At 50.0% G+C, this 19414-nt stretch overlaps 1 protein-coding gene across 3 annotated transcripts in view; it reads right to left on the reverse strand.

Annotated features, from left to right (window-relative positions):
• The window catches only part of atp8a1 (ATPase phospholipid transporting 8A1), an 87035-nt gene that overhangs the window by 36615 nt on the left and 31006 nt on the right, over positions 1 to 19414 (reverse strand). For 2 of the 3 annotated variants that reach the window (XR_014748401.1, XM_084692209.1), the window contains exons 12-23: positions 18705 to 18832; positions 18395 to 18472; positions 18112 to 18200; positions 15116 to 15160; positions 10593 to 10665; positions 7459 to 7564; positions 6017 to 6099; positions 5142 to 5191; positions 4787 to 4856; positions 4420 to 4504; positions 3988 to 4127; positions 1907 to 2045 (exon numbers count right to left, since the gene is read on the reverse strand). Coding sequence is in view for 2 of the 3 variants with exons in the window: in XM_084692209.1 (XP_084548335.1) it covers positions 1907 to 2045; positions 3988 to 4127; positions 4420 to 4504; positions 4787 to 4856; positions 5142 to 5191; positions 6017 to 6099; positions 7459 to 7564; positions 10593 to 10665; positions 15116 to 15160; positions 18112 to 18200; positions 18395 to 18472; positions 18705 to 18832 (1086 nt within the window). In the remaining variant the exon portion in view is untranslated. The remainder of the gene's footprint in view (positions 1 to 1906; positions 2046 to 3987; positions 4128 to 4419; positions 4505 to 4786; positions 4857 to 5141; positions 5192 to 6016; positions 6100 to 7458; positions 7565 to 10592; positions 10666 to 15115; positions 15161 to 18111; positions 18201 to 18394; positions 18473 to 18704; positions 18833 to 19414) is intronic. The other variant, XM_084692210.1, reaches the window with a different exon arrangement.

The raw sequence follows: 19414 nt of genomic DNA on the forward strand, positions 1-19414 counted from the left end.
TATGTAAAGTAGGAAAGCAGAGAGATCCTACATAAACACTGCTGTGGTTGTCCTCGCCCACACACACAGACACACACACACACACAGAGGGGGTCTTGTATAAGGAAATGAACAGGTTTCACTTCCAGAGCTCAAATCAACACAAAACAGGGGTTGGGTCTGGGCCAGGCAGATTGTTTTCTTAAGTGTTAACTTGCAAACTTCCAAAAATTAGCCAGTGTGTGGAAAACGTTTCTCCACCTCAACACCCCACACCTCAACCCTCTAGCTGACCTCCACCACAGCCCATTTCATGTGTTAATGTTAAAAGGCTCAGTTGACTCAAACTAAACTACCTTTTACATATTACCAAGTAAACTCCTCCCCTCTGTGAAGCCCTGGCAGACCTAAACAACACAGTTCTCAGAGGCGTTGGGCAATGTGTTCAACGCAACACTGTGTCACATGACTAACCCCCTTAGAGAGCGACTAGGGAGGTCATTAAAGATGCTAATTGTGGTCATAGCAGGCTCCCGGCACTGTGGGCACTGAACTGAGCGGCACTCAGACTGTACACTCCACAGTAGTGCATGGGGGGGGGGTGGGCTTGTGTTAGCGTTGGCAGCCGGGGGTGTGTGTGTCTGACCTTTCATGTCCTACTCCTAGAAGGGACGCATCCCCCATGGCCAAAACTAACTCCCTTTCTGTTTACTTGCCTGTCCTCACTCCAGTTGCCTTATGGGAGATGGAGTCTAGCCTCACGCCTGGCCAGCAGGCAGTGTGCTTTCATGAAGCCCAGGCCACACTCTGCCTTTAACGGAACATGGCCTTTTACCAAGGGCAGCTCCCAGCTCGGCTTGGTGTGATCTCATAGCTGAGTGCTCAGGCCTGCCAGTAACATATGGTGTCAGAGTGGTTATGTCACTCCAGGTCATTTTCCAACGGACTGGACTAAAACGGTGTCAATTTTCCCAGTTCCTGCTGCTGGGCAAGTCAAACCAAACAGACTCGGCCATGTTACAGAAGCTGAAAACAGGGTAAACAGAGTGGGATTTGACTGGTTCTTCTACAGATGAGAGCTTCTTTCACGGAGCGGGGCAGCCAGGAGAAGAGGCGGGTGATGGGAAAGCGAACGCGACGAGCCGGCCTCGCCAGCACGTCGTGCTGAAAGGAGCGGCCGGCCCTTGGCAGCGGGGATCACTTCTCAGCGAGGAAAATGGTAAAAAAACTAAGTCAATATTGAGTGGGTTTTACAGAGCAACGCAGTCAAGCGGCGGGCCTGTAAAAAGACTTCCTGTGAGCGTGTGCAGAGCCTCCTCACAGCTGGGCACGGGGGCACAAAAGGCTGATTCAGCCCGCGGTGGTAGGTGGCCACAAACGGAGGTCCTTTTAAATATCTATTTTGCCGGAGACTCTTTTAAGGAGATTGCCGTTTTCGGAGGTCTGCGCCGTTTGCAATTTACCCTAATAAGCCCACATCTAAAGACAACGGGCCGCCATGTTCTTCTAAGAGGACGCCCGGCCCCTACGCTTGGCCCTCGGCCCTCTAACTGCTCTGACGAGCCCGGCAGGGTCGAACCCCTGTGGTGGCCAGGAATGTATGAGGCTGTTTGTGTACGTGTGTTTGTTATTTTGGCTCATGTCGATGTAGTCCGGCAATACATCATGTGCATTGGGAGGCGTACGCGCTGGTGGAGGCAAGGTCGACAGGGAGCTGTGAGGATGGACCGCAGTGCTGACTTACTGTAAGTGGCTGTCTGAGGTTGGCCTCGGTACCACAGACCAGACTCACCTGTGGGTTTCCATTTGGGTAGTAAAGTGATTCCGAATTATTTCATCTGCTTTTGGTTACAGACAACCCTGGACTACTCCTATTTTATGGGTGAAGCTCCTTGAAGTGAAATAACATGTGGAAAACTGTCATTACCGATATTAATGGCCGTCTCCTGCTTGTCTCCAGTCAGGATCCAGATCTTGATGTCGGCCTTCATCAGGGTCTCGATGGTCTCGGGGACCTTGTCTTGGAGTTTGTCCTCGATGGCGGTGGCTCCCAGCAGCTGCAGGTTCTACACAGCACCACAACACCAGAGCAGAGGAGGAAGAGGAGGAGGTGGAGGGAGGAGGAGGAGATGGGGGGAGGGGAGAATAGAGGAAAATTGAATGTGAGAGGGGCTTTACAATGTCAAGTGTCAGAGAAAAATGAGGGTCCGGACTGTGTCACTCATTGGCACTCTTGTTTTCCCCCTAGTCAGCTGCTCTTGTTTTTTGCCCCCAAAACTACTGAGGGTTGAAGGTTGTAGTGGGTGTGTGTGTGTGTGTGGGGGGGGTAGACTGTGAAGCCAGACTGGGTTGTGTGTAATGTGTATGTTGGTAGCAGAGGGAGAGAGAAAGAAAGAGTGACAGAGAAAGAGAGAGACCGAAAGAGTGGGAGAGCAAGAAAGCGCCTGAAGAGAGAACTATAGCTCTCGCTCGGCAGGCGACACACACAAACACATGCACACTGTGTGTGTGTGTGTGTGTGTGTGTGTGTGTGCGTGCGTGTAGTTCTTGTGTGTTTTTCTCAGGAAGCCAGTGGGTCTTTGAAAGCCGGTCAGGGGCTAGCATGGGCCTGAGGGTTTGACAGGACCCAGGAGAGGAGAAGGGAGCCAGCTGCAGAAGGGAGGCCAGGGGTGCAGCGGTCAAACCTCCCCAAAGAACAGTGACCTGAGCCTGGCTACCAGTGGATCTAGAGCCCCTGCCTCCACACACACATGCACACACCAGAAGGCTGTGGGTACCACGCAAGGGATTAGGTTGTATTTGTTCATGGTAAAAACATTTGCATTACAGTTCCTTCAACTAATTCAACCCCATGAGCTGAATTACTCAGATTTACATTGTTTGGCCCTTTCTGGAAAAGGTTTCAAATAATCTAATTTGGACTGTTAATTAAAAACCATTCATGTCCTACTTATGTTAATGGCAGTCATGTGAATCTTGACATTTGAAACAAGAATTCTCTGAGGTCATGGACTGCAGGTTCAGACAGAATGCAGGGCATGGAAATGTTGCTGTTGTTCACCTTAAGACACTGACAAAGACTGAATATTTGAAAATGTACAGGGTTGACCTTGTTGATTACATGCAATTACGATTCAGTGCATGAGGAAACAGGTATCAAGAAAATACATCTGTTCATACTTGAGATGCATACATGGTTCTCTCTGGACCACGGCTTTCAAGAGAAGTCAAAATGTCTGTGGTGCCACCTAGTGTGCTTCCCACACTCCTGCACCCTTCACTCCGTCTGAAAACGTTCTGTTTACTTTTTGATTGATGAAATCCATTTGGTGTGGGCAGTGGTGAAGGCCCCGGTGCTGGGGGCTGATTTATGACCACGGCCGTCTGTGTTTGACTAGCACTTCCACATCGACGTTTCTCACAGGGAACCGATTGTACTTCCTGGGTCTGGGACGACCCCCCCCCCCTCCTCCCCCCCCCCCCCTCCTCCCCCCCCCCTCTCTTGTCCTGACCCAGCTCCACAGATCCAACCCGTAGTTGCGTCCTTCACCCACACCAGATACCGTGTGTGCTCATGGAGCCGGCCCACATGGATCAAGCTGAAGGGTTCAGTTCTACCAGGGCTGATCTGGATCAAGGCAGCCTCCTCGCCCTGATGTGGGTGAGTGGACGGCTATGAAACGGACGCCTTGTTGCCCCCGAAGGTAACGCAGGGCAACCTGAGCGTGCAGGTATGTCAACAAACAGGTCATTATCTTGTTTGCCGAGCTGATTGCTCGGTGCTGGAATGTCTTGGCTGATAGCAGTTGACTTCCGGCTATTTGTTGGCAGCGGGACCGAAACTGTGATGGATACCCTCTCAGTTTCACACTACCAGGTGTACACCTCCTACTAGGGAACACCAAAATGTCATTCATCAGACATTCAATCAGCTTGATATTTGCGTTTTGGATCGTTTTGGATAAAAGTCCTTCTTCCCGTTTGCGAGTGGAAGCTCAGTCTTCTCACCTTCTCGATGAGCTCGTAGCTCTCCTCCAGTTTGAGGGCTCTGTTCTGGATGGAGGTGGAGGCTCGCTGGTACACCTCCAGCCACTGCTGGTATGTCGACTCGCTGACCTCCGCCACCGCAAAGCACAGAGTACGCAGACCTGGACGCAAGCAAGAGGACACCCGTTACCACAATTATCATGGGTTGATTTAGCCGACTCTTTCATCCAAAGTGACATGCAGGGGGGATTTGAACCTGTGACCTTATGGCCTACAGTTAAATACCCAACCACTGAGCTACGTCTGGTCAGAGCTATACTCATGCCTACTCTGACTATGCTGTTAATGCAGCTCCTTATCCTCCATGTAGAAGAGGAAGAGGAACCATGGGAGATTTCCCAGAGTCGGCTGGTCCTGTGTGACACAGGCAGGGGGCACTGTTCCTTCACTTACCCTCTGTAGCAAACTGCTCCAGGTGTTTCAGGGTGATGTCTTTGTACCTAGAGCTGTCCGCCAGGCGGTCATAGACCACGGTGTCCTGGGAAACACATATCAGGTCAGGGTTAGGGGTTCGTTTGTCTTTGCAAGGTTTCTGACTAAGGCATGAATGACGACTGATAAATGTGCATGTTATTCCCTGCGACATGAATTCACGTTTTATACAGTGACAGGATAGGGGGTGGACTCAATCTCCAGTCTCTCTCACTCTCCATCTCACCCTTTCTTGGTCTCCCTCTTTTCTATTCCTTTTCTCTCTCTCTTTCTCATCCTCTCGTTCCCTCTCTCTCTCACACACACACCCGGAGACAAAGACACTCACCGCCCCTTTGCAGTAGAGGCGGATCTTGCCAGATGAGGTGCGCACGATAACTGACATCCTCTTCCTATCGCTGTGAGGGGAAGAACACAGGCGGGTGTTAAGCGTTTACTACAGATCACGATCACCCATCTTCCACTGCAGGAACCAGGACAGCAATCAGGAAGGTGTGTTCAAGCCTTCACTCCTGTTTTCACGGCCTGCGAAATGGAATGTGAGGATGGCTCCAGCTGTTCTGCTGTAAGCCGTGTGCGCACCAGGCTCGTGCAAGTACCACTTCAGAGGAAAGTTCTGGAAAACGTGGCCAAATCCAGAAACAGACCAGGTATTCATATGGAGAGGAAAACAGGCACTTTACCTGGTGAACTCCAGCACATGCAGCAGCTCATACTTCTGCTCTCCTCCCAGCTGAACGTCCAGTCAGACAGACACAGAGAGGCAGGGAGAAGAGGGGGGGGGGGGGGGTCAGAGTCACTACAGGACATTCTGACAGAAAACTCATCAACTCCAAACCATCATTTCTCTGTGTCAGCCAACTATCAAACAGACCTTAAGCCACCCCCCTGATCCTAGTGCAATTTCATTTAATTGCCCTTTAATGGTGTTTATCTGTTGTCTGGCCCATTCTGATAGCGGAGAGTAATAAGTTCACAGATTCAATTAATTTCCTTAATTGTGGAGACCACCAGGTACAATTAAGGCAGATGAAGTGGTTGTTGAGGGCTTTGGAAGGCCTGATAAAAGGTTAAGGACTAGGAACTAAATGTCTTGGCAACATGGCACTCTCAGGGGTAAAATTAGAATACGTCTTCAGTCTCTGTCTTTCTCCACCTCCATCCTGCAGTAACTGTCGTCATCAGGTTAACCAATCACAGGAAAGAGTAGGGAGGCCATTATGTTAGATGGAGATAGGGCAGAGGGCAGCTCTGCAGCCTCTGTGATCCAGCAGTGTCATTTCAAGTCCTGGAAGGTGTGGAGTCTGCCCTTGTGACCCATCACACACCCAAGAAGACAGCACTGAGGGATTAGAGTGCTCTTTGTAATAGTCACTAGAAACATTCTGTTTACCCACGCTTAAAGGCCTCCATTCAGAGTGAGATGACAGAATCGATTTGGCACAGACATTCTCTGTCTGTCTATGCAACACAAGTCTCATACAGAGGCCATTGTCTTGACAGGTTGTGTGCCGTGTGGAGCTTGTGAAAGGCTTCTGTAGAGAAACAGTCCTCTTACCGATTCCATGATGACACCGTCTGGGGTCCTTCCGGAGAACACAAAGCCGAGGCTCTGAGCAGCTCTCACCAGCGCACCTTCATCTGTGGAACCACAGAGGAACCCGGCTCAGTTCTGGATGGAGAGAACCACCCCCCTCCCCCCCAACACAAAAACACATGCAAACCTAGCCGTGAAGAAGAGCTGCAGGCGTTCCACGCTGTCACTGAGAACGACTGAGCCTATACGTACTGAAAGTTTGACATTTATGAATAAGCGTTGCATCGTTTTATGTGTAAAACCATGATTTGTGGAGACAGATCTCCGTAGTGAGGTCAGCTAACCACACTGGGGTACTGGTGTCCTGTAGCTGCTATGTTGGAAGCTGGAGGGCCAGAAAAACCTTTGTGCATGTTGTTTACAGTTCACTTAGCTAGCCAGCTAGCGCTCTGCTAGCTCTCCCCCATCACTGTACAGGCACCAGAGCTGTCCAACACAGTCAGTCAGGCTGAAGCCGCCCCGGCCGCCCACTACCCATCATGCTTTGTTAAGCTCACAAACACAAAGACATTCTGAGTTTTTCAAAACAAACACAATCAACTACCAGCTCACTATCAATACAACGAGCTTTGAAGGGTTCAACTGTCTCTCAGCTCTGAAATATCAAGTAGTGTGCCTTTAAGAGGAAAATGAAAGACAGTGACACTCTTGTGCATTGTCCTTTCAGTCTCTGTTACAGAGGAGTGGGGCAAAGCAGGAGGCTTCCTGATGCAGGGACAAGCACAGGTCTGGACAGTCATATCACAGGTCTGCACAGTCATAGCACATCACAACTCACAGAGGGAAGCTTCACTCTGAAGTGAACAAGAGCCATCTTGAAGAGCAGGAAGCCAGCTGGATAAAAAACTGGAGGATGATTCAGCACTTTGGTCTTCCTGTTTACCCTCCCCCATTGAGGAGCAGTGAGCCTTTGACTGATCAAAGGAAAACAGGATTGACGAGGACTCTTATCAGATCATTTAACCCAGGCAGCTTTGTCTCGGCTGGCAACCGCATGGCAACCCTCCTGTGCTTTCTATAATGGGTCAGTTATCAGTAGTAGCACTGACGTCTTTGTGCCAGGTTGATGTTTGCAGGGGATACTGGGGTGAGACTTCTTAGAGGCATAGGAAAGTAAACCGGTAATAAAGCTAACTGTAGACACCAAAGGCTCAAAAGCTCCATCCTGGCAGCTGTTCTGCTTCATTCCCCTCTGTGCTTGATGTCCAACCAGCTTGGTGAATGACTGCTTGAATGTGTTATGGTGGCGATGAGTCTGGGACACTCAATGCCGGGATTGAACCCTTCACAAGCCTGTCACCATCCTGTCACGAGTACTGTTCCCGTGGTGAGGAGGACATCTGCCTGGGCTGTCCTGAGGCCCAGCGCTGACGTGGAGACGCGGCCGCGTGGGTGCTTCCTACCTGGAGAAGCAGCCTGGTAGGTGATCTTGTCATCGATGCGCTCGGGGACGGCCGTGTGACAGATGGCCATCATGGTCATGAAGTCATGGATGACAGGAGCAGTCGGCTGCAAAGAGAGAGAGAGAGAGAGAGAGAGAGAGAGAAAGGGGGTCAGAGAGAGAGAGAGAGAGAGAGAGAGAGAGGGAGTCAGAGAGAGAGGGGGAGTCAGAGAGAGAGGGAGAGAGAGAGAGAGGGAGTGAGAGAAAAAGGGAGGGAGGAAAGAGGGAGAGAGTGACAGAAAGAGACAGAGGAAGAACAGAAGGGAGTGGAGGACACTGTCAGTAAATATCATTAATAACAACTCCTTTGTGATGACTGTGCAGGAGCCTCACCTCTGATACAAAGTTATACTGCATGCTGACGCTCGCTTGATTACAGGCAACAAGAAACACTGGGCTAGTCAGCTGTACGGTGTGGAGCTACTGTAGGGCTGGTCAGAAGGCCTCATGTGTTTATCCTACTCTGTTCATGACTAGAGAGAAAGGAGGAATGCTGAGATCTGATCACACTGGGGTAGTTCAATGCACCCCACTGTATTTTTTGAATTAGGGTTTCTGCAAAGACAGAATACGACTTCAAAGTGCATATGAGTTCTGACTCATATGTGCCGACTTGTGTTCATCTGCATCTTTTATATGTAGAACACAGTTAAGTAACCCCCAGAACAAATGGCTGCTTTAATCATTACATTGTCCTCGGGTCTGTAACACAAGCTCTTTGAAGATATTCCTTGCTCGAGAACAAAGGAGTCAGGGAGAATCAAAGAGCTTTTTCTAAATGAGAAGGGACAGGGCTTGACCAGGTGGGTGAGCTAACGCTCTGTCTCCCAGCACTATGAATCTGTTTGGGCTGACAGGTAGGATGCCGTTTGTGAGCGAATGAGTGAGCAAATGAGTGAGCGAGTGAATGAGGAGAGAGAGTGAGGAGAGAGATAGCGTGTGTGAGACTCTTTTCATGATGATTCATTTTTGTGTCATTTTCTGCTTTGTTGACAGTGACAGAGTCAGACAGGAAAGGCAGGGAGAGAAAGAGAAGGGATGACGCAGGAAATGGCCCAGGGCTGGAATTGAACCTGGGCCCCTGCAGCAAGACCTCAGCATATGTGGTACGTGCTCTATCCGGGCGCCCCTTGAGAGAGAGAGACATTAGTGGGAGACAGTCACCTAAGAGGAGAGAGCGGGAGGAGGAGCGATACGCCTACGACCAGCTCCAACAGCCCAATTAGATGTGACAGCTAATACAGCGCCGCTGGCTAGCGACTGTGGCCTCCGCACTAATCTGTGTCACGGCAACAGTGACGGACACTCATTGCTTTGGACGTGACCGGTGTGGAAAAAGTTTGGGGGAGAGGGAGAGGCTTGTGGACAGACAGATTTGAGCGCCTACTTTACCATCCCTAAGCCCAAACATACATCACTAAAACGGACAGAGAGAGAGAGAGAGATAGACAGAGAGAGATAGACAGAGAGTGTGCGGCCACAGAACTTGTCCAGTGACTCAGGAGATAGTGAAAAGCACCAGAGGGAATGTTTATTTTAGTCTGCACCCCAGACCGCCTGCACGCCAGCCCCTCGCAAGCTTCTGTATCAACATGGCTCCACAGAAACAGCCCCCAGCCATGCTAAACTGTTGTTAATGACAGGGATTAGTCATGTTTAAGTAAGGCCATTCTCTCAGGATGTACACACAGATGGGCCAGGGAGAAAGTCCTGCTCTTCTGTTCCTTTAAGAGATGTGAACGCAGAGAGCGATAGGCCGTTGAACATCTTGCCGACGGAGATGGAAAACAAACGCTGTCTGTACATTCAACTTGGGAGTTGAAACATCAAAGGGCAGTCATGAGATGAAGGTGAGAAAGGGGCGAGAACAGGTTCAGGTAGAAGGATCAAGTTCTAGAAACGTCAATAAGGGGCCTCATTCCAACCATTTGACATGGGAGAAGAGTTGATCCATCTAGATTATCTTCTCAGACCAAAAGAATATGTAATAAAAGTCTTGCAAAACCACAAGCCAGAAAAGGAATCTTCATGTAATCCTTCCGCAGGTTTCTAAACAATGGCTGCTTGTTCCCTTTGTCTGTAATTAGGGCCCGACACATGGGTATCTATATGTAATTAAAGAGGATCTTGGCCAAACTCATTAGTGTGGAGAGAGTTTGCTGCGTGTCATAACACAGCAAACATCACAGCAGGATGACTTTTCCTCGGCGGGCGAGCGTGTAGCGCGTAATGAGACGTGACATCCTGCCTCTGACGCTGTCTGCCGACCCGCTGACTCAACCAACCAATCAATCAAGGAGTCTGAGGATCTCACCGCGCAAGGTGGTGGCAGCTGTATATCCGTTTCTACACTCGTACTACAAGGTAGAATTTTGGGACCATGTTATTTTATTGCTAAACCATTAATACAAAGGTACTTGTAGGGTGGGCTAATGCTTAGTCCATTGTGGTAGAGTAATACAATGACAAAATAGATTTTGTTTAAAGGGTACATTGAGAATCTAACAGCTACTACTGCTACAGTGCCAGTGAAACGGGAATTTCTGAAGTTATTATGGTAACTGTCAAAACATCACTGATTAATTTTGTGATAAGCTTTGCTGGATGAGTAAATCATGATTGCGTGATTTAAGTAGGCTACTAATTGCATTACACAGAGTATGGAAATAAAAACTAACCCTCCCAGTTCAAATGAGATAATTAGGCCTTGTTTGTGCATCTGTGTTTACCCCAGAATATGAGGCAAACATTAGTCACCTTCTCAGCTAGATTTTAATCAAACTAATGCACGGAATAGCAAGAACAGTTGGCTTGATTTAAACACAAGTCTAGAACATTTCAACAGTCTCTGAGATACAGAAACGCAATAAGGATTAAGAATTAATACACAGCTTAAGAAAAAATAATTAGTTTCTTAGCCCAAACACCTCAACATCTCAACCCTGGAATCAACAGACTTAAGTGTAGCTACATAATGGATTCACTCCAGAATCCACCTGCATTGGAAATGACTTAACAAATCTGCTCCAACTTCCTGCTCCACCCCTCAACTCAGCCCTCGCCTGTGGGGGGGTGAGAGACATGGGAGTTACTTACGTGATTACTTTGGAGGTTTTCCAGTAAGCTGGGGTCATTAAATCCGGCCTCCTCCGATGACTGTATGCTGTGACTGTGAAGAAGAAGAAAAGAAAGGCAAGAGAGAGAGAGAGCGAGAGAGAGAGAGCGAGAGAGAGAGAGAGAGAGAGAGAGAGAGAGAGAAGAGATGTGTGAAAGGAAAGCAGTTGTTGACGTTGGACATGGGGCTTTCACTCGACTATACGACTAACGAGGAAACACTTTATTGGCGCACAGATATAGCATTACACTGTATGACGTTGGACAGTGCAACTCTTCCCATGTTGACAGGGAAACAACCTCAGAGAGAAATCAAGAGGCCTGTGGAAGGGCCATCCAACAGATGCAGAGGAAACAGAGATGAGGTGGGAAGGGGCTGGGGGGAGTGAAGTTGATGGGGACGGGGGGGGGGTTATTGGGTTACACAGGTTACCAGGATTCCGGAATGACTCATGACCTCATGGGAACATTCATTCAGTTCAGCTTCTCCTCGCACACCCCCTGCTCCCCCTTCTTGGAGCCCCTACATGACCTCTCAACAGTCTCACTACACAACACAACACACACACTCCATGCCTCGATAAAAGGGGAATGGGCTATAACTTCAAAACATTTACAATACCAAAAAGTAAGGGTGAAACGGCATATAAAAGTACGCTATGGTGAACGGTCGTGTATTCCTGGTGGATACTAAACAGGATGACAGGGAGCACATCAGTGCAGACAGAGGGATGTATTGAACGTCCCCACCCGGCCCAGTAGGATCAAGTACAGCCGACCACATGTCCTTCACATATCGATTGGTGATTCGCTGATATATAGCCGGCTACAAATTATATAGCCTTCACGGAACACGCCTGGATGGATATGTTACCCGGCTGTCATTAGCAACCGTAATAAGTCTTCCTACTTCCTAGCCCCCGACTTAAAAGTTAAGACTCTAAAGACCACCTTGCAATATTGCCTGGAAGTCCACAGCAAATGTTGCTTTGGGGAGGATGTCTGGGAGAAATGCAATTATGCCCAGGCAGAGGCTGACAACGTGTGCTACCCAGAATAGATGTTTCGGAGGAGCTGAGATATCTATCACACTCACGGGCCTGTATTAAAATATGGCAGGGTGCAAGCAGGAAACCATTTCTCCATGTTCCAGCCCCCCCACAGCTCCTTCCCAGGGACACAGACACACACGGGTGCACCTAATGCTTCTCGGTTATTGTGTTAGATGATCTCATTTACGGCATCCTGTTTTGCATTTCTCTTTATCGTGTCTTTGCGAATCTGCAGTTTCAGAAAAGGAGAGCTCGCTACACAACGGTGGGGTTTGCTGTTGTCAGGGAGTCAGGTGGCTGAACGGTGAGGGAGTCGCTAGTAATCAGAAGGTCGCCAGTTTGATTCCCGGCTGTGCCACATGACGTTGTGTCCTTGGGCAAGGCACTTCACCCTACTTGCCTCAGAGCGAATGTCCCTGTACTTACTGTAAGTCGCTCTGGATAAGAGCGTCTGCTAAATGACTAAATGTAAATGTCTTGTTGTCACGGCTTTGTGCAAACACACATCTATACTCGGGGACCAGGACAACGTACACAAGCGAGGGTCTAACACACTGTAGGCAATGACGGAGAGGACAGATACAGGAAAGGGCGGGGTTTAATTCCACAAACCCTTTAGATTTACACAGAAAATCCAGCCGTCTGATCTTGGTCTATAAAGCCATGGAGGCGCAGTCAGCCTGTAGCCTGGTCTGCAGCAGTCAGCCTGTAGCCTGGTCTACAGCAGTCAGCCTGTAGCCTGGTCTGCAGCAGTCAGCCTGTAGCCTGGTCTGCAGCAGTCAGCCTGGTCTACAGCAGTCGGCCTGTAGCCTGGTCTACAGCAGTCAGCCTGTAGCCTGGTCTACAGCAGTCAGCCTGTAGCCTGGTCTGCAGCAGTCAGCCTGGTATACAGCAGTCAGCCTGTAGCCTGGTCTACAGCAGTCAGCCTGTAACCTGGTCTACAGCAGTCAGCCTGTAGCCTGGTCTACAGCAGGCAGCCTGTAGCCTGGTCTACAGCAGTCAGCCTGTAGCCTGGTCTGCAGCAGTCAGCCTGGTCTACAGCAGTCGGCCTGTAGCCTGGTCTACAGCAGCCGGCCTGTAGCCTGGTCTACAGCAGTCAGCCTGTAGCCTGGTCTGCAGCAGTCAGCCTGGTCTACAGCAGTCGGCCTGTAGCCTGGTCTACAGCAGCCGGCCTGTAGCCTGGTCTACAGCAGTCAGCCTGTAGCCTGGTCTACAGCAGTCAGCCTGTAGCCTGGTCTGCAGCAGTCAGCCTGGTCTACAGCAGTCAGCCTGTAGCCTGGTCTGCAGCAGTCAGCCTGGTCTACAGCAGTCGGCCTGTAGCCTGGTCTACAGCAGCCGGCCTGTAGCCTGGTCTACAGCAGTCAGCCTGTAGCCTGGTCTACAGCAGTCAGCCTGTAGCCTGGTCTGCAGCAGTCAGCCTGGTCTACAGCAGTCAGCCTGTAGCCTGGTCTGCAGCAGTCAGCCTGGTCTACAGCAGTCAGCCTGTAGCCTGGTCTACAGCAGCCGGCCTGTAGCCTGGTCTGCAGGAGCCCTGCCCTGCTGTCCAGCTCCATCGTCCTGATGAGATTCCAGGGGCTGAGGCTGATCGGGGAGGACTGTCAGATATTGATTACCTGCTGGCCAGCAGGGATCCCGTCACCATGGGAACAAGGGTGACGGTTGTTTGCACTTGATCTGTACGTGCCTCTCTGCTCAGCAGATGTGTTACAGGAGGACCGCCCGTTCCCCCGCCGCTCAGGCGCTCACACGGACGCTCAGACTTCATATGTGACGGCAGGTGAACAGGGCTAGTGTGTCTGGTGGAACTGAGGTACCGGAGCTTGTTGTCCACGCACTTGTCCACAAAAGTGAAGTACGGGAGCCTGCTACGGACACACTTAGACATGGAAAGTGTTGAGACGGAAGAAGAGAGATTCTAAAGAATGTCACGACGAGAGATTCTAATGAAAGTAATGATGAAACAACAAGAGTGAGAGCCGGGAACCCTCTTGAGAAGTGAGATTTCTTTAGGATTGCAGTAGTATTACACGTCTGCCATCTCTAAGCCCCTGTTGCAAGTCACAAGAGTTGTTCTGTATGAGTGCAGTGAGAGATAGAGGATGGAAAAGAGCCCCCCTAAGCAGCAGTAGCTGTAAGATATAACATCCTGCAGACTGACAAAAATATATATTTTTTTACAGCATGCAACAGATTATATTAGACTAATATGGGAGGAATATGATTTGCCTGGTCTGGTTCTAGTCATAATTTGTTCTACAGTCCAAAGGGGAGAAAAATTCAATAACTTTCACTGTTCAAGTGTATAAATAACTGTCCATATGTGTCACATCAGAGTAAATGAGGCCTGTGCAGCCCTGTCCCCAGGTGGCACAAACACAGGCTTTCACATGAGTTGAGAGACTGGCAACAGAAGCTGCCAAGAATGAGCCTGTTCTGCACCCTGGCAGGCTGCAGAGGAACACACAGACACACACACAGACACACACACACACAGACAGACACACACACAGACACACACACAGACACACACACACACAGACAGACACACACACAGACACACGCACAGACACACACACACACAGACACAGACACACACACAGACACACACACACACACAGACACACACACAGACAGACACACACACAGAGACACACACACACACACAGACACACACACACACAGACGCACACACAGACACACACACACACACAGAATCACACACAGACACACACACACACACACACAGTCACACACACACACACACACAAATCTCCCATGCAAAATGGATGAGACACACCCATGCTGTGCCTGTGGATCACAACACAGCAGCATTTGGATCACAGGAGTGTGAGGGTGTGTGTGGTGTGTGTGTGTGTGTGTGTACGTGTGTGTGTGTGTGTGTGTGTATGTGTGTGTGTGTGTGTGACCCCTCCATCTCGACAGCTAGGCTAATGTTGAAGTGAGAAAAATTGGACGGGCAATCTGGCCAGCTCTGGCATCATTACAATATAATATGTACCAAAGTGCTTCACAACAGAACATGCACAAGAGGAAACAGATCAAACGAGTCCTTTTAGTTATGCATGATAATGAAGCTTTCACACCTTCTCACACTGCAGACATGACATTCGACATATCTGCACATGATGATATGCAAATTCATATCAGACGATAGTTTCACACATCAAGGCAGTTTCTTACGTGTTTCTTACGTGTTTCCCCTGAACATCAGCATGAGTGCACTGAGGAGCCGCAGTCAATAATACGTGTACACACAAAAAGTGTACCAAGCACAGTCAAACCATGACCACAACCACAGCAGGAACACCACAGATGCATGATGGTTCTTCTGGGAAGGGAGGGGCTCAAAGTCACAATGTCCACAATGCCAGGCAGCACTAAATACGTCACAGAAGCGGGAGCAGACACAACCATGGTGTCCAGCCATCTTACCAGTCGTCCTCAGCAAAACTACCTTCCTCTGGCTCGGGTGTGTGACTGTGGGGTGAAGTGGGGAAGAGCACGTTGCAGAGAACAGTCAGCTGTGTTTGCATGTTCTGACAACACTCACACATTAGACATGAGAAGGGTTTGTTATTCAGAAAGGGGTGTGGGGGGCAGGAGCTGGACGTGCGGCTGCCCACCGTGTCCAGGTCAGACTGGAGACCAGAGGAAAAGCGGTTGGCCTGGTGCTGTGGGACGCGGCCGTCAGAGGAAAGCAGAGCTGGAGGGGAGCGAGCGAGACGAGAGTTCTCTTTGTTGAAAATGGAGGAGTAGAGAGACCGGGGTGAGATGGAATAGCTTCCACTCCAGTTCCCCTCTATCAGGCGAGAGGATAGAAGGATGGAGGGCCCTGAGCCAGAGCTACATCCACTGAGTGTGTGTGTGCTGCTCATGGCTGCCAAGTCGTCCCCCACCCCCCCCAAGCCCCCCCACCCCCCCCAAGCCTCCCCACCCCTTGGGATTTCTAAATGTGGTCATTGCGTTCACTGCTCCAAGACGAGCCACCAAATTATTTTCACATCTCCGCTCTGGCACACTAATTACAGTCCGGGGCCTTTGTTATATGGGAGAGGTATCGGAGCTGCCTGGATGTCCTCTACTGTGGTACATGGCTGGGTATGCTGGCCTGTCAATCCATACAACTCCCAGTCTTGGATCTCTCCTCACAAAGGACTGCAGCTCTATCAAGCGCTTTCATCCACATCACCATATCTAGCTTCTTACGGTAAGCCTTTGCCCACAATCCATCTGGGCCAGTCCAGATGTTAGAGGCAGGCCCAGCACCGCTAGCCTACAGAGCATCTCCATCCCTCTGGATTTCATTCACGTCTCCACCCTTAGGGATGACTTCATTAATTACTGCACTACTTACTAGGTGGTGAGGAGGAGGGGGGGGGGGGGGGGGGTGGAGGGACCGCAGGGGGGTTTGGCACAGGAGAGCCTGTGATGAGCCCCGGGGGGCTCTGTGTTATTGTCACGTCTATCCAGGCTCCTGGGGGCACGGGGATCCCTGGACCAGCAGCACCCAGCCAGACTGCACACATCTGAGGCCAGCCAGTGTGACTGTGCCTGGAAGAGGGTCTAGTGGAGCTGAAGAAGCCATGGATGGACGGCTTCTCTGTTGATCTGTGCTCGTCATCTTAGATATGCTTGTGTATACAGTATTTACTCTACATTTACATTTAGTCATTTAGCAGACACTCTTATCCAGAGCATTGTGCATATATATATACACATGTGTGTGTGTGTGTGATATATATATATATATATATATATATATATATATATATATATATATATATATATATATATATATATATATATATATATGCACATGTATATATATACACAATGCATCCATCTCACGTTTAAATGAGGGTTGTGTATTCAACAATATCAACTGAATTAGGTTAGGCTGTGAGAGGGGCGTTCAAAGAGCCATAATGCTACCAGCCTCCGCTACAGTCCTGTTCCATCCCAACCCCACATCATGACCTCTATCCCTTATCAGTTTCCATCATGGCTTTACGTCTTGCTCCAGAACAGACTGCGTTGAACTCGGCTCGTCTTCTTCATGAAACAATTGTCTGAGCGGCGCTCCTAAACGACGTCACCCCGAGGAGGTCCTTGTCAGAAGGTGTGGGAGGACAGGAAGTCAGGGAGCGCACACGCTCAGGAGACTCCGAGGGATCCCCGCATCAAAGACCCCGCGGCTCATCTGAAGCCAAGTCTCTCCTCGATGACAGTAAAGCACCCATCCATATTCATGAGAGACATTAGAGGGAGACCTCGTTTCCAGAGATCCAAAGGCCCGTATCGCAATTTTAAATCCAGACATCTGCCTGGGGTTTAGATGGAAGGAGGAGTCTCAAAGTGTTCTGCCCCGGTTGAGCAGCGAGCTCTCGTCCCACAGAGATGGGACTTCCAGACCCAAACCAGGACGTGTGGCTTTGAACTCGAACGGCCCTGGGCCTCGAGACGAACGGCTAGTCTGGGACTCTCGTGTCACCAGTGACAAATTTACAGGGCACACGTGGAACTACACTGTCATATCGAGCAAAACCTAGTGGATCCATCATCACTGTGCTTCTGTGGGCATCCATTGAAAGCCTGTCAGAGCCTTCGGCTCGGCTGAAACCGGCTTCCTTGTCCCTCAGCCTGCACTTCATCAATAGTGTTTTTAATTGAATCCTAACGGGATTAATCCTGTTCTGTCATGCTGAGGCTCCGCACAGATCCTCCCAGCTCCTCACACAGTCCTCTTCTCTCGCTCAGCCCAGCCTTGGGGGAAATTAGCAACGTTCAGAAATAAACTGAAGGGATAAAACAAATTTATTACGGACCGACTGAAGTAAATGTCAAGCCTTAATGGGATGAAGATAAACCCATCTCTTCGTTTTGAGTGTGACAAGACTCATGTCTGTGTGACAGCAATGGCTTGTTGTTTTAGAGTGACCATTGCCAGTGGTGCTGCGAATATTTGAATTACATGCAAACAGACTTTTAAAACCATCATCCTCGATGTGCATCATCACATTACTCGTAACTAGGCTCCCATTAGAGAAACAGGACATCAAGTATGGGAGCTCTACAGTGACTCACCCAAAGAGAGAATAAAAAAATAAAATAAAAAGAAAGACGCTCTGGAACATTCTCCCTCAACTCCTCAAAGAAACGGTCCCTGAGCCACACACACACCAAAAAAGTGCCTTTGCGTGCGAATGTGTGTCCTGCTGTTATTTATAGTGTGTGTTGAGGGGCGGGGAGGGGGGAGGAGCAGTGATGCGACTGCTAACGAGCAGGCTGGGGAGAAGACAGGGGCGCCAGATGTACTCTGTACACTCTGCAGCTAATGAAGGTGACGGGGGGCACATACAGGGGGGAGGAGAGGGGGGGGAACAAGTCAGTGGTGGGGGGTGGGGGGGGGGGTGTAGCGCTGGACTCACCCATAGGCTACACCAGCGACGGTGCACTTCTTGAACTGCATCACGTTGCAGGTCAGGGTCCCGGTCTTGTCTGAGAAGATGTATTTCACCTGTGGAAGAGACAGAAAGGGGGGGGGGGGGGGGGGCTTTTGTAGCATCAGCCTGTTTTGTTCGTATTCAGGCTCCAGATGTACATGCAGGTAAATCACGACATATTCCTTGTCATGGTGAGTGGTACTGTATTGGTAATGTGCAGCGGCAGTGTAAGTGGTGGTTGTTAGCTGAAGTGTTTGAGGCGAGTTACCTGTCCCAGCTCTTCATTCAGGTTGGACGTGCGGGCCATGGCAGGTGTGTTGGTGGGTTCATACAGCATGTCTGTGTCCTGGAGCAGAATGACAGTACTTTAGTGAATAAACTGTTGACCAACTCAGACCAGTCAAGTTAAACTTGACCTGGCAGTTAGGATCTTCCCATTCTCCAGCTTTCTCAAATGGACTCAAATTGACTGGAAAACTCCCTTCTACAGAGTTAAAAATCCAGCAAAAAAAATTGATGACGACACGGCCTGTTCTTCATCAGACAGCACTAAAGTAAACTGGCGGTCCTTCACTCACCCAGTTGATGAAGAAGGCCTGGGTGAACTTGATGACCTCCAGGGTGACCAGCAGACTGATGGGGATCAGGTTGTTGAACAGGATGATGAAGGTCAAGAAGTTGAGGCCAAAATTGGCAGCGCCTCCATCTGTCGGGGAGGGGGGGGTCAACAAGTTTGGGGGGGGGGGAGAGAAGGAGCAACAGACGGACGTTTGTGAGAGCCCCAGGGGGGATCATCGGGAAGGTGAATATGCCCAAAGCTAGTCCCATCTGATGCCCAACGTTCTCCCCACGTCCACACCATGTCGAGCCGACGTTGAGCATCAGCTGGGAGTTCATGTCTCTTCCACCCCACCTGGTCGTCTCACCACTGAATTGATCAGATGCCCAATTGGTGTCCCGCGTTTGAGGAGGTCCTAAGGGGCCTCGGAGGGACGGATCTCGGCCATGTAATGCCTGAGCAGTCGCCTTGACGTCCAGCATGATCCCAGGCAATGATGTCCGCAAAGCTCTCTACCCCCTCCCCCCACCTCCCCCCACCCGTCTGTGATGAAATGAAGCAAACCCATCAAAAGGAGACATCCACCACCACCCCACCCAACCCCCGGACACTCGCAGCTCACGCACACACACACACACACAAAAACCCCCATGATGATGCGGATTACCTTTCCTCAGCTTGCGGGGAAGGGGCAAGAGTGACCTTCCTCTACCCAAACGTTCTCCCCCT

Source organism: Hypomesus nipponensis, chromosome 1 (genome assembly GCF_054491055.1).
Source record: "Hypomesus nipponensis isolate SF chromosome 1, ASM5449105v1, whole genome shotgun sequence".
Classification (NCBI taxonomy): Eukaryota; Metazoa; Chordata; class Actinopteri; order Osmeriformes; family Osmeridae; genus Hypomesus; species Hypomesus nipponensis.